This window comes from Cyprinus carpio, chromosome B9 (genome assembly GCF_018340385.1).
Source record: "Cyprinus carpio isolate SPL01 chromosome B9, ASM1834038v1, whole genome shotgun sequence".
NCBI lineage: Eukaryota > Metazoa > Chordata > Actinopteri > Cypriniformes > Cyprinidae > Cyprinus > Cyprinus carpio.
Genome location: NC_056605.1, coordinates 1,926,666 through 1,941,824, shown reverse-complemented (window position 1 = coordinate 1,941,824; position 15,159 = coordinate 1,926,666). Strand labels below are relative to the sequence as shown.

Here is a 15,159-nt window from a genome sequence, read left to right as displayed (position 1 = left end):
CGGTTCAACTGACGCAGCTCTAGAATCAGACGTAACCCCCCATCCTTCTTCGGAACTATGAAGTACCGGCTGTAGAACCTGTACTCTCTGTCGTGAGGAGGGACCACCTTGATAGCCTCCTTCTTCAAGAGAGTGTTTACTTCTTGTTCCATTACCAGAGCCTGCTCGGGGCCCACCAGAGAGGGGAGAACCATGCAGATATGATGCGGTGGAGAACTGAATTGGATACTGTAGCCTCTCTCTACAGACCCATTGAGACACATTTGGCAGAAGTTTCCATGCTGCCAAATAGTCTACTAAGGGAATCAATCTCCCGAGACTGACCTCTGGTGTGGCTAGCTCATTGCCCTGAAGCAGTGGACCAGCAGGCGATGGCCGAACTAGCTGCTCTTCAGACATCCTAAGAGGTAGTAAGCCTCTCAGTACCGCTATGTTTCCGGGCGGAGACTGAGAGAAGTGCTTGCCAGAGACCGCTGCGCTCTGAAGCACTGTGGGTGGCAAGGTTAACAGATCCTGAGAGCACTGAAGAGAGACGGGCACAGTATGATGAGGTGTACACCGCTCTTTCCAAAAGAGGGGCCTGCCCTCTGAAGTCCTGAGCCATGAGCATCAGGACTTCTTGGCCGAGGTCTTCTTAGACAGAAGAACGGTCCACAGATGGAATTCACCTTAGAAGACTTAGAAGTCTAGAGCGACTTTCTGCTTTTGAGCTGGTACATGGAAGGGGCTGCTCCCGGCCGGCAGCCCCAAGAGCTAGTGAGTGGCGAGGAAGGAACCGCTGAAATGCCACCTATTTACGAGCCTCCTGAAACCTGTCGATGATGGAATTGATGGCGTCGCTGAACAGGCCACAAGCGGGGCATCCATGAGGAAGACCCTGTCCTTCTCTTTCATATCAGACAGGGTCAACCACAGTTGTCACAGGTACCGCCACCAGCGTTGCCATAGACCTGTCTATGGTGCAGGAAGTCTTTTTAGTGGCACGGAGAGACTGATCAGTGGTTCATTTCAGCTCATAGATAACATCAGACTTAATTTCCTCACCTTCATCTAGCTCTTTCAGCAGATCGGCTTGGTAAGCCTGCAACACCACCATGGTGTGCAAGCAAGTGCCAGCCTGACCTGCTGCCATGTACCCCTTGCCCACCGGTGCTGAGGTGATGCGCAGCGGCTTTGAGGGCAATGCCGGAGCTTTCAAGGAAGATGCTGTGCTGGGGGACAGATATCTCTTGAGTGTCTGTGCGACCTGAGGCATCGCCCTGTAGCCATGATCATTAAGACCCGCCACGTTGGCATAATGACTAGAGGCGAGACTAAAGATACGGGCTGAGATGGATCTTACCCATGACCTCAACTCCTCGGTGTGGAGATTGTGGAAGAAGGACAGGGTCCGGCGTGGAGGTAGCGGCTTACTCCGCAAAAAACGTTCATTGAGTTTGATTTTCAGCGGTTCAGCCTGTTTCTCGGCAGGCCGGTCGATGTTTAACCTTCCCACGGCATAAGTAACAACCTCCAATAGCGAGGGGGCGAGCCCTCATTGACGACCTCCACGTCAACCTCCTAAGACAGGCAATGCATCAAGCCCTCTCCCTGGGGGGGAAGAAACCGCGGAGTGGGCTTCCGATCTCAGAGAGCAGGCACTGGATCTGGTGGGTGAGGAAGAAGAAAGGGACTCCCAAGACTCCATTCTCTCCGCCAGATCCATTTGAGATCCCCACAAGAGCAGATGCCACTCTGCCTCAGCAGAAGCGGGGCCGGCACCGCAAGGAATGCTGGTGAAGGCTCCCTCCTCAAAGAGACCCTTCCAGGAGCGAAGCGTATGCATTGGAAAACACTCGCAATGCGGGCAGTCAGCTCCCTAGAGATACAAGCAGACAACACACAGACTGAGTGTATCCCCACCCATAATGTAGCGCGGGCAGGGAGGAACACACAGCCTATAATGCTGCCTGCTCTTGCCCTTGTGTTTAACTTTGGCCTTAACCTGTTAGCCTGCACCCAGACGCCGGCGTCCTCAGATCCCCTTGTTTGCACGTGTCAATATTTACGAACAGATGAAATGAAACGGGACAAATTTAATCTTGAAAAAAAACTATATATCATTATAAAGATCTAAGCCTCAAGCATAGACGACAGATCGCTGTTTTTCAATGGAAAGCTTATAAAGAATGTATTTGCTAGATTTGTGTAAGCAGTACACATCAAAACATGAAGAATGAAAACGCAGTATATACCAGATTCGTCGTAATAGCGAGTCATAAACACATCCACAGCTGTAAATCCCGGTTTAGTTAGAAAGGTAAGGGTTTACTGAACGACATCTCATGGAGCACATTTAGTCCAACGAAGCAATAATGTTGTAATATGGATGATAATTCCTTTGTTTACGTTTGAGTTCTTCAGGGACAGAATTGTTTGTGTCCGTTATGGAATAACTCACGCTCAGAAACTGCGTCTTGTTAGTAAAAAAACGGCATGGTTTTTTAGCGTACAGTGTCACAAACAGAATGAGACAATCCACCAAAAAAAAAAAAGTGAAAGATAGGCGAAAGATTGTTTATTTGAATTCTGGCGCTCTCTCGTGATGGCTCGTGACGCACGCTCTGACGCACATGTCATCTGATGGAGGCGGAAGTTAGCGATCGCCTTATTCTTTTTTTTCTTTTTTTTTCAAAATTTTTTATATATGTGTGAGTGTGTTTTATGTTGAATGTGCCTGTATCTGCATGATTACCATCTGTTTGAGCACAAATCAGCTCGCTATTACTGTGTAATCACAGCTATCAATGTGAACGCCATCTATTTGAATAGAGTGCGATTTATTAACTTTATGGCGCATTTATATGATTACCATCTCTATAACTGGCCATCAGCACGTATTTGCATTGTAATTCATTGTAAATGCTGCATTTCTAGCAATCTCAGGATGTACTGTTATTGGCATACAGTTATATACAGGCATATAGTTAAATCTTTTTTATTTTTCTTATTTTTCTTACTCAAATTATTCTTATTGTATTTTTCTAGTGCTCAAATAAATCAGTTATTTGATGTCTAAGTTTCTGTCTAGTGTTTTATAATTGAAAAAAATATGCAGTGGTATGTTTAATGACTAAAATAGTTTGTAGAACCCTTCAGTACAGTTAAAGGTAAAGGTACATTTTTTTATATATTTGTGGTGGTGGTGGTGGGGGGGGGGGTTGGTGGGCTAGACATAGTCTCAGAAAAATGGTTGCAGGAATCTCATTTTTCATGGTATCTCCTTCAGATTTGAATAAGAAACTCATGAGACATTTGACTTTCAACCCCTTTATTTTTCTAGATTGCTCCAGGACTGATTTCATGTATTTTTATATCAAATAAAAAAAAATTTCAGGGAACTTCAGTGTCTATAACTTTTAATATTTTTGAGCATTATCAACTCTGGTTGAACAAAAGTACAGCCCAAAGGGTCTTCTTTCCAAAGACACCAAAATTATGTGTGTAACAGATTGAAGTAAGGAACTGTTACAATTTTAAGTTAGGTAGGGCACTTTCAGCTGTGAGTCCCATAATGGGGGGTGCTGGCTAACAGGTTAAGTATGATGGACAAACAACACTAAATAAGACTCACAAATGGAGAGAACTGACACACACACAGAGTGCTTGCTGAATGACAGAAAGCTGCCGCTGTATCCACCACACATGCTTTTAAGCTTCCTGGTCTCTACGTCACCCCGCCCGTGATATCTCACCCATCCATTAGACTGATTACACATGTGATTTAGAGTGTGGTCACGCTGAAGGCATTCCTATGGCATTTCGACACAGCTTGAGTTCCTGAAGGGGAACTGGCTGGATGTCTTGCAGTCTCCATGAACAAGCTCCATAATCAGTCTGGTAATACCAGCCAGACAGTGAGGGATGCTTCGCAGATCACTGCCTGCATCTCTAACAATTATTCTAGCATGGGCTTTAAAGACTACCAATGTGTTGAACTACAACCCAGATAATGAGTTCTGCTCTGCTGACTTGTCTTATATATTAATTACATTTATTCCATGATCAGTATTACACTTAAAATGTAACTATATTGATTACATTTATTGTACTGTGTTGCCAAAGGGAGATGGATTTCCACAGCTAATGTTTTTCTCCCAGTAAAGGTGTTTCTCCCACAGTGAAACAAGACCAAAAGCAAAAAAAACAAACAAACTGATGTTTCATTGCATATTCCCGTATTCCTACTGAGTGTGATACCTTGAGTGCCAATAATCTCCATGTGCAGGTGGGCAATGCCGCTGGCAATGGACAGTGCCAGAACTATCATCCCCTCCACTGATACCGTGTATCTGTTCAGGTAATCAAAGAGAGACCCGTGCTCATGATACTCAGACACCACCCACAGCTGTGTCCATGAGCCATTATCTGAAGAAAGACAGAAAAAAGAGATAGATTACAATGCAGGACATTCAAACAAGGTGAAAAAGAACATACCAGATTATTTTAAAACCAAATTGCATGGCAAGTGCTTAGAAATGTACTCTTTGAATTTCATAAGTAAAAAAAAAAAAAAAAAAAAAATCAACTTGAAATTTAATTTTGATTTAATAACCGAAAAAATATATATATATTTTCCTCCCACCAGTACATGTGACTGTACGTGTAATAATAATTTACCTCCTCATAATCTTTATCATTATTATTTCACAAATGTATTTCAAATAGACATATGCAATCAAAATGATTCAACCCCCCTGGGACTGTAGTACTTTAGAAATGCAAACATTTTAGAATTGTATACAAACTGCATCTATAACAGTTTTTTTTTTTTTTTTTTTTGGCATATTACGAGTGATAATGTCTAAAGATATGTAATACTTTTGAGTTACAGGATTTTTTAATAACATAGCTATGTCATATGCCAATGGCTATGCAACATTGCTGTTTTAAGTCACTATTTTTTATGGAAGGAAAACAATATTATCTTAAAAAACAAATAAGTATTTAGAAACTCTGGTAGGAAACAGAATTACAGTAGCTTCAGCTGTTATGCAAACATAGGGTGGCCATATGCGCCGTTCATACGGGACATGTACCAGCCAGGATTTTAATATTGCCTAAAATATCCAGGTTTTGGCTGTTTACACTGTGCAGGTTGATTGTTGTGCGAGATTCATGAGAGCTATAGAGAGCAGAGCAGACAGCTCCTTATGCTTTAGAATCACTCTTGTCTGTTTGTTCGTTCGTTTGACTTGAAGCGTCGCTCACACTTTGGTGTCTTTTTTTGATTGGTGCGCAGTGACGCTTCAAGTCAAATGAACAAATAAACACGTGCGCATATTTTCATCACTTTCATCATTCCCTGTAGATCTCACCTTCTCACGCGCAGCCCCACGATTGGTCGATTGTATACAATACCTGCATGTTATTGATCAAACTGCTTTGGATGTTTTAGGCAATATTAAAATCCTGGCCAGGACGTGTCCTGTATGAATGGCGCATATGGCCACCCTATGCATACATAAACTTAGCTGATGCAGTATGGCATGGCACGGCTTGGCTCGGTTTGCATTTCCACTGCAGTTTAGTACCGTTTTAGAGTGGGCGGGATTATACACATGTCGTTATAGTTGCGCCGCCTCTACTGCCACGAATCCTGAAAAACTTTTTCATCCCGCATTGCCCCATCAAGCTCTCGCTGGATCTGCTCCTCAGCTATCAATGAGAGGAACATCTGTACTTCCTCAACAGACAACGAAACAGGCATTTTTTGGTTGTTAAAAAAAAAGGTGCACTCGTTCAAAACCTTTGTTCGATCCTTCGATGACTTTGCTGATTTAAATCTAGCAGTTCTGTTTAATGCCTTCCTGCCTTCGGAGGCAGCATTTTAAAGTTTTTGGATGCAGTTGTGTCTCGTGTCGCAAGTTCAGTGACGATTCTCTCTGGCCAATCAGTGATCAGCAGAGTTTACATGTCATGTTTAGGTGATGGTACGGATCGCTTGGAACCTCAACCGAGGTGGTACTGAAAAAAGTACCAGGTACCAGGTACTGTACCCAGTTGAAAACGTCAATCGTACCGAACCATACCGTGCCGTACCTTGCGGTGGAAAAAGCACCATAAAAGTTCCCAGAGACACAGCCTTATTCCTTAGATTAAAATGTGTTATACCAGAAAACATTTGAGGGTGTTGAAGAAAAGCCACAATATCATAAAACTTTTTGATAAGAGCAACTGAGAAAAAACCTGCAATGTACTGTTAAAGACTTGCAAGATGGAAGGAGGAAAACACCATTTCAATGCAGAGTATAAGAAGAACCCTAGACAAGTATGGCCTTCATTAGGGCATCTTCCCAAATACCACTCTTGAGCAAGAAGAACATAAAAGGCTAGATAATAAGTAGTTATGTAGTTCTGGAAGAATCATTTATGGATTGATGTGACCAAACTGGAACTTTTTGGGCCCATTGGATCAGTAGTATATCTGGTGACATGTCTAATGAGTAATCCCTAAAATCAGAGGAAATGATAGATGAATGACTGATGTACAAGCACCAAACACTGACTGTAAGCCTAAACTTCACAAAAACTATAAACTGGTTCTTCAAATCTGATTGGTTAATCACAATGTTGTTCCATGGTCAACAAAGATGTTGATCCAGGAACATGTGGCACTTGGTAAAATTAGGTTCTGCATATCTGATGCAAGAAAAGCTAAGCTTATAAGCAGAAAAAACCCATACCTAAGGCCAAATATGGAGGTGGACTTGTATTGTTATCAGGGTGTTTTGCTGTTGGAAGTGAAGTTGTTGACTGTATGAAGGACATCATGGATTATTTTAAGCATCATGCCATTCTGGCAAAGATTGTGATGCCTTTGGTGCAGAGACTAAAGATTGATCAGCAATGGACTTCCCTGCAGGACAGCCTTCCCAAAGTAAACATTCAAATCTGCCTATGCTTGGTTCAGGGATTGATCATAGAATGTGTTTGAGAAGCCTGTTCAGTCTTCATATTTAAATTGTATTGAAAATATTTGGTGAAATTTGAAGAAAGCAGTGGAAATGTGAAAACCAAAGATCATCAGTGATTTGAAAGCTTTTTCAAGTGAGGAATGGGACAAGATTGCAATAGAGAGGTGCCATAATCTTCTAAGCACTCGCAAGCAGCATTTATTGAATTGTTGTAAAAATTAAAATATTTGACTTTTGTGGGTTGAATAATTTTGTACATGAATGTTAAGAGATGATTTTATTTATTTATTTTTATTTTTTTTACATTATTCATCAACAATCACTTAAATGTGTTTTAATACACTTTCTCCAATGGTTTACTGATGCCTTTTTGTTGAATTATTTTGCATAACATTTTGTTCTTGGCAGCAAAATCAAATAATTTTTATTGCAACTATACTATATGTGTTTGTATGTAAAGGAAAGTCAGGTTTGGCATGACATTAAGGGAGTAAATTATGACTTTCCTTTTAAACTTGCATTGATTTGGTAACCTAAAGCAAAATGCACTAGGAGCATTATTTAACAAAAAGTTTCGGTAAGGTATGCAATCTTGGTTTCCTGAGTAGAGAACAAGACAGTGCATCAGTAACTGACACTATGGGAATATATACGAGACCAAGACATTCTAATCTCTGCTATGAGAACAGTATACTACAGCACTGAACAATGAGGCAACTGATCGGTTATCAGCCTGCCACTGCACACATATCCTCCAAGGACACTCTTCTAAGCAAAGTTTAGGGAAAAGCCACATCCCTGGTAGAGTGTGCCAAAAATTCCCAGAGGTGAAGATCACAACGTACCTCAAAAAGTTTTGCAAATATCATTTCTCACCCAATGAGATATCCTTTTCAGGGTAACAGCAGCTCCCCTGCTACAGCCACCTTAACAAATAAATATCTGATCAGACTTGTTCCACTGGCTTATATGGTCAGAGTAAACCTTTAATGTCCTAACTGGGCAAAGCCTGTGCAACCTTCCACTCTCCAGAGACTCGGAGGGCAGAGAAGAAGAGGACTGTAACAAAATAGCTTGGGAGCAATACGAAGTCAACACAACCCTGTGAACCAGATCCAACCCTTCCTATCTGCACCATGGAAACAAAACGCTCCCACTTAAAGGTCAATCACAATGTTGTTCCATGGTCAGTTATCTCTGAGGAGAGATCAGAATTAGTCAGAATGGAGATGGAGATTCAGAGGCCAAACCCAAAGATTCATCCCTGGATGAGGGTGTCATTTAGTACCCCAAGTCTGATAAATGTTTCTGGCTTAACTGGAATCTCCCAAGGAAATCCCCCAGAACAGACAGCAGGTCCGAAAACCAAACATTGCCAAAATGGAGCAATTAACAGAAGATGCACTCTGTCTTCCTTCGTTCTCGAAAGAACCGCCGAGATCAATGTACATGTTGGCCAATAACTACTGCAATGCCAGAGCATCTCTTCCCAAAAGTGATGGAGGGGACAGAACCAAAGAGGGCACTGTGCTGTTTCGAAGAAACAGATCCACCTCTGCCCTTATAAATCTCTGCCAGTTCAGACTTACTAATTAAAAGTGTAGCCTCCACTCTCTGGGCCTCAACCCGTGCCTTGGTTTAGCCAACCTGAGATATAGACCACCCTCAATGACAGGACTTGCTCTGTGCCCAGAACAGAACACAACTTGCTAACTTACACAAGGGATATGAACGCATTCCCCCTCTGACATTTCAGTTACAAGAAAATTGATCAGGGCCAAACACAGCCATCTTCTCTAAACAAATTTATGTACCAAATGAGATGAGGCATCTGTGATGATCATCTTGCAACAACAGACTGCACTTCAAAGTAGTGGGGCTGTTTTCATGGTAAAAGAGTCATATGCATGTAATGCCAGCAGGGACTTTACCCCCTGACTGTTGATCCACCATTAAAAGAGCCTCATATTGAGCAGGTCAAATGAAACTTGTGAGAACACTGTGCCATATGCCATAATATTAATTAATTAATTAATTCCTTACATTTATATAGTGCTTTTTCTAAGCACTCAAAGTGCTTTACATTGTTAGGGGTATCTCCTCAACCACCACCAGTGTGCAGCATCCACCTGGATGACGCGACGGCAGCCATAGTGCGCCAGAACGCCCACCACACACCAGCTTATTGGTAGAGAGGAGACAGAGTGATGAAGCCAATCAGTCGATATGGGGATTGTTAGGAGGCCATGATGGTCAGAGGCCACTCACTTGGATCATCTGCCCTTCCCTGCTCTGAAACGACAGTGCATTGTGCATTAAACTAGATTACCTTCTTAAAAAAAAAAAAAAGAAAAAAAAAAACATCTGTTACACCTCGGAAAACAAATTGCAATCTCCTGTGATTGTGGAAGAATAAGCCAATCTTTCAGGAAGTTTAAAACCTGTACACCCTGAAGCTTCAATGGGGCCAGAGTGGAATCCATGCATTTCATGAATATATGTGAAGCTAGGGGCAAACTAAATGAAAGAACACAAAACTGGTAAGCCTGAGGAACTTCCTGTGTCTTTGATTGGTCTCAATACAAAAATATGCATCCTTCAGATGAACCGTCATGAACAAATCTTTGGTTTGAATCTGAGACAGGATGATCTCCAGTGTCAGAATTGTTAAATCTGGATGCAAATCCCGGATCAGACACAAACAAGCATCCTTCTTCATGACCAGAAAATACCGGCATCCCTGTGAGAAGGAGAGATTTCTTATATGGCTCCTTTCTCTTACAGAGAAAGCGTATTGTGCATCAAAACTTGAGCTTTTAATGAACTAACAGTTGTGGGGAGCACTTTGTTGAAACGAGGCAGAATGCACCAGAACTGGATTGTATGGAGTTTGGGCTACTTGCTACTGTCACCTCTGGCTTGCTTAGTTGGGGACACTAAATATACAGCATGTTATTGAAATTAACATACTGACACTTTTAGATAAGAACTGAACTGAGCTAGATGATGAAATCACTTTCTAAAGGGCTACTTTACAGCTAAATTAACTACTTTCATAATTGACTTTACACAGTTATTGAACACAGAATTGATATCTATTTGCATCATTGAATCATTATTTTCCTGTTTATTTTTGTAAAGCTGTGTTGTATAAAGTGCAATACAAAGGTGACTTGACTTGACTTCTGTAACCTTGCTGTATGATTTGATTAGAAGAACCAATAACACTTTAGTATAGGCACCAATTCTCACTATTAACTAGTTCCTTATTAGCATACCTATTAACATATTGGTTGTTTATTAGTACTTCTAAAGCACATATTCTCCATGACCATAGTCTATATCCCTAATCCTACCCAAAACCTATATTTAAATTTAAAGGCCCCGATATACTTCAAACGAAATCAAAGAACGAACTGATATGACGTCATTTTGAACAAAATCAGGCCCAAACAAAGTTCATTTTGAGTTTGTTTCGCCAGTTCGAAACAGCTAACCAAAGCAAACTTTCTGGGGGAGTTCGTTTTGGCTCCTAAACACCTTTGAGTTTTCACTGGTCTGTGGCAGTTACGCAATCAGTGGGTGTGTTCTGAAACTCCACCTTCTTTGACGTGCAATTTTTTTTCCCTGGTTCATTTCTCATTCAACAAAGGTCAGGCAAGAGAGAACAATATCTCTGGCCTAGTCACTAGCAACAGGAATACACTGGAGTGTCGAATAGCTGAGCTAGCACAAATATTTACACCTGTACGATTTTAAAGATTCAGAGAAAGCATTTCATTCCTAGAAAGAAATTGCAACAAAGCTTGGTGTCGACGACAAAAAGCGACGCAGAGAAACTTCCGAGACAAGTTTTCCAAAGCCATGAAAAGAATGAAAGGAAAGAGTATAAGGTAGCAAGTACCAAATAAATGTGTTTCAAATAAATGTTACACCATACTGCTGCTGCTGCTGTTCTTTCAATAAACAAATTTAAAGGGTAAACAATAAATGAAATGCCACAGGAACATACAATAATAAACCTTTTGTCTTTATCAAAAGTAAATCATGACACCACATAAATTATATAAAAGCTGTATCAGTTTATCCAGTTTAATAAAATAAATGAACACTTATAAAATAATGTAACAAACTGACTCCAATATTTTTTTTTCCACATCATGCTAACGTTTTACAGACTATGAGACATACACTTCCCATAAAGGACTGATTATGGTTCTTTTGTATTGCAAACATGATACTTGACTCTGAACTGTTGTTAATCATTATTCTTTTGTCTATAATATTCTGTCCATTGGTGTCCGTCTCACACCTAGATTGCCTACACTTCATCATTTCATCATTGTTGTGTTTAGGGGATACGCGAGAGCGTCGTGAGTCAGGTTTACATTAATCTACACCCCACCTCCAGCAGCGCGGAGGTGTCAGAATGTTAGAAAACAGTATACCGTCACTCAGCCTTTTTTAGAACTTCTATTTGCCCCCAAATGAAGAACGGAAATGAACTTTGTTTGAAGTATACCGGGGCCTTAACTATTAATAAGCAGCAAATTTTTTGATTATTAAGGCATGTAGCTTGCAGCACCAAGGCAGTAGCTTGCCTGAGCTCCTTGACTGCCTCGGCTGTCAAGCCAGAGCCCTCATCTACAATATGTCTTTAAGGACATCTGCCTATAACACCCTCATAGTGCAAAAAGCCACACCTGCCTGACAAGCACCCATATAAGACTTGCCGATCAGTGCTGATGTAGCTCTGCAGGGATTTGGAGGCAGAGGCTGTTATTTCCAAGCACATGCCAAGGTTTTCTCTCTCTCTTTAACAGTCTCTCAGACCACCGGCATCTTAGCATGTCCCTTCTCCACCATTTTAGAGATAATGGTGAAGTCAAAAACACCTGGGTTTGTGATCCGTACCAAATAATAAAAAAAGCTGTTTTCCTGATCTTATTATTACCTGATGGAGACCCTGTAAGAAAATCAAAAGCTTCTAAGGCAAACGTGTGGAAAAGGCCAGCCAATAATTGCTCATCCATCTTGGATTGAGTCCGAGGCAGAGCTGCCTTCACAATGTGATAAACAATGATCAACAAACTCATCATAGGATAAAGAAAAATATGCTACCTGGCCGCTGACCATAGCATCAGCTATTGAAGCATCATCAAGTAAACAAATGAAAGGGAATTCCTGTCAGGAAATCTTACAAAAATGTTATAATGCAATAATATGATTACTTCTATGATTATAATGGACTTATTTAACAAATGTAATAAAACCATGCAAAAAAATCTATCATTGTTCTTCATGTATTGTCATGCATTCAGACACCAAAATCGTAAAATGTGATACCTTTGTTATCAGCAGCAATAAAACCCAAAATATTCTCATGGCGTAGCATGATGGTCTGATAAATCTCAGTCTCACGAAACCAGGAACGCTCATCTCGTGAGGAGAAGATCTTCACAGCAACGTCCTCCCCCCTCCATTTGCCCCTCCACACTTCCCCAAAGCGCCCCTTCCCAATACTCTCCTGCAGGACAATAGTTCTAGCAATTGTTCTCTGGACCAATAGGGGCAATCCTGAAAGAATATCATGTAAGCTGTGAGTTAAAGGGTTAAAAAACATACGCTAACTAACATTTGACAATTGTCTTTTTTTGTTTTGATGAGCACAGACAGCTCTTACCTGATCCCGAGCCAAAGGTGCTCATGTCATAGATAAGCTCTTTTAGGCATTTGTCAGGTGACACCAGAGTCTGGTCATCCAGGGGTTCCTCTGGATCCTGTTTGTGAGCTTTTATGTGGTTGCACCGCAGGTTTTGTACGGCACACATTCCCAGAATGACACCTACACACACCAGGCACGATGGCACAAGAATTACGGCTGCTAGTTCCAGCTGACTCCACCCAGACCCCTCAGGCGGTGGCTCTACACCAAATACACAAACATACACATATGTTGGTCATATCATGCAATGTTTTTTATACGGTGATGATATTTGAAAACCATGTCAAATTATGTAACAAGTCTTTGACAAGTCTTTGACGTTTTTGACGTTAAATTATATTTGTGAAGAAATTTTCAAAAACCCAAGGTGGAAATAGTGCTGGACGAATACACAACATTTGTGGAGAGAGATAGCCATCTGAAGTAGCATATATACCATGACATGAGAGTTTTGACAGTTGGCGTTTGAAATCATGAGCACTCAATGTAAACGGTCCGTGTATCTTTTGGTCATTCGATTTTTTGTTTAATTTTGTAAGTAGAAAAATGAAAAACGGCTCCTTTTTCGTTTTTTAATTTTTTGCAAAAAATGAAAAACAAGAATTCGGCTTAATTTTTAGTTTTTCGTTCAGGGTTAGAAAAATTAATAAACAGCTTGAATATTCGATTTCTACACGTGGGCGGGAATTAAACTCCCCTTTCTGCTGATTGGTCAGACAAAAAAAAAGATCAAACCATGCTGTCATCAGTCCTTCTGCAGTTCCGCGCGGCAGAATACTAGTCCTCTGCTGCAGCAGCAGTTGTACAGATTCTTAAACTTTTTTATTGCAACTACATTTAATCTTTTTCTCATCAAACAACCAGACAAATGAATGGCTCGACACAACCTGTTCTGTGGCAGAGCCTATGGCTTTCTTCTGTGAAGATATAAATTCTATGCTTTGCATCAGCTGGGCATGCCAGGGCAGGCTATATCCTACCCTGGTCCCCCAGTAAGTTTGTTTGTTTTATTAAGTAATTAATTATTATTATTATAAATATTATTAATTATTTCAAAATAAATATTTGAAACACTAATACAAAAAGGAAAGAATAATGCTTTGACTTGGGTATATTCAGAGCTGGGTAGATTATTTACAAATTGTAATCCGTTACTGATTCCAAATTACATGACAAAAAATGTAGTCAGTAACTAATCCACTATATTTCACGTTTTAGGTAATATAGTCAGATTACTTTTTGATTACTTTTGACCTAACTCGTTTATCACGCTGATTTAAACAGGATAATCTTGTACCATAATGATGTAAAAATACAAATAGTGAGAAAATATATTCCTTTCATTGTAATTAACAACATGAAGTGCATTAAACATTATATTACGTCAGGGTTTCCCAAATTGGGGTTCGTAAAGGAACTGCGGGGGGGGGGGTTGGGGGTAGAGTTTAATGAAAGGCTGAAAAGTAATTAAATCATAAAAATGTAAAATTAAAATAAATCATACACTTACTAAAAAAAATTAAATATTTTATGTTTACCTTCATTTGTTTGTGCCATATGACCATTCATCTATGTCAGAGGGTACTTAAAGGATCACTGATTATGATTTCACTTTTTTTAACTTTAGTGTGTAATGTTGCTGTTTGAGCATAAAAAACATCTGCAAAGTTACGATGCTCAAAGTTTAACGCAAGGGAGATATTGTCTTTTACAGAATTGCTGATTGACCACCCCTTTAAAGTAAATATGTTAGGTGAAAGAGGTTCAGAGAACAAAGAGTTTGAGAATGTCTGCAAATAAGAAATAATAAGAATTTGTGCATTTTAATGAGTTTGAAAGACAAAAGCCTTTCAATAATACATAATAATACATGGTTAACCTACTGAGTGATCATTTAAATAAAAAATAATGCGTTCATCAGTAGTTGATGCAATGTTGAAACACTTCTTAAACCTGGAAATTATTTTTGTAAACCCATTGGTCAAATGCTGCATAGCCACCGGATTAATGACTGATAACTGTGTGAATGTCCACAAACTGGAAGACTTTCTGAGTGTATATAAGCGGTAGACTATTTTAGAAAGGAACATTTAAAAAAAAGAAAATTTAAAAAAAAAAAAAAAAAAAGAGGAATTAGAGAGAATCAATAAACGATGAATCATTTATTTCTATTGTGTGAATAATATGTAATCTATAAAAAAGTAACTGTAGTCTGATTTAGTCGGACACTTGTGCACTCGCACACAGGAATGTAACACAAGATTTACATAAATGTAATTAATTGCCATTTGGTTTGTTTCTCACCAAACCTTACTGTATACCTTCAGAACGTTTGGAATATAGCATACGCCACGAGATGCATATTATTTTATGACAGATTTGCATCCGCTTAAAGAATGAAAAGTGAAAGTCACCGTTCTCTGCCATTAAATGGGTAAGTGCGAGCAGGACATTTTTGTGTGTTTGTTTCGGAAAAAA

General features: G+C 40.0%; 1 protein-coding gene across 2 annotated transcripts in view; it reads right to left on the bottom strand.

Moving 5' to 3' along the window:
- Positions 1–15,159, bottom strand: part of LOC109050933 (activin receptor type-1C-like) — an 88,971-nt gene that overhangs the window by 26,341 nt on the left and 47,471 nt on the right. For both annotated transcript variants that reach the window (XR_006155532.1, XM_042730595.1), the window contains exons 3-5: positions 12,640–12,882; positions 12,303–12,533; positions 4,240–4,407 (exon numbers count right to left, since the gene is read on the bottom strand). Coding sequence is in view for 1 of the 2 variants with exons in the window: in XM_042730595.1 (XP_042586529.1) it covers positions 4,240–4,407; positions 12,303–12,533; positions 12,640–12,882 (642 nt within the window). In the remaining variant the exon portion in view is untranslated. The remainder of the gene's footprint in view (positions 1–4,239; positions 4,408–12,302; positions 12,534–12,639; positions 12,883–15,159) is intronic.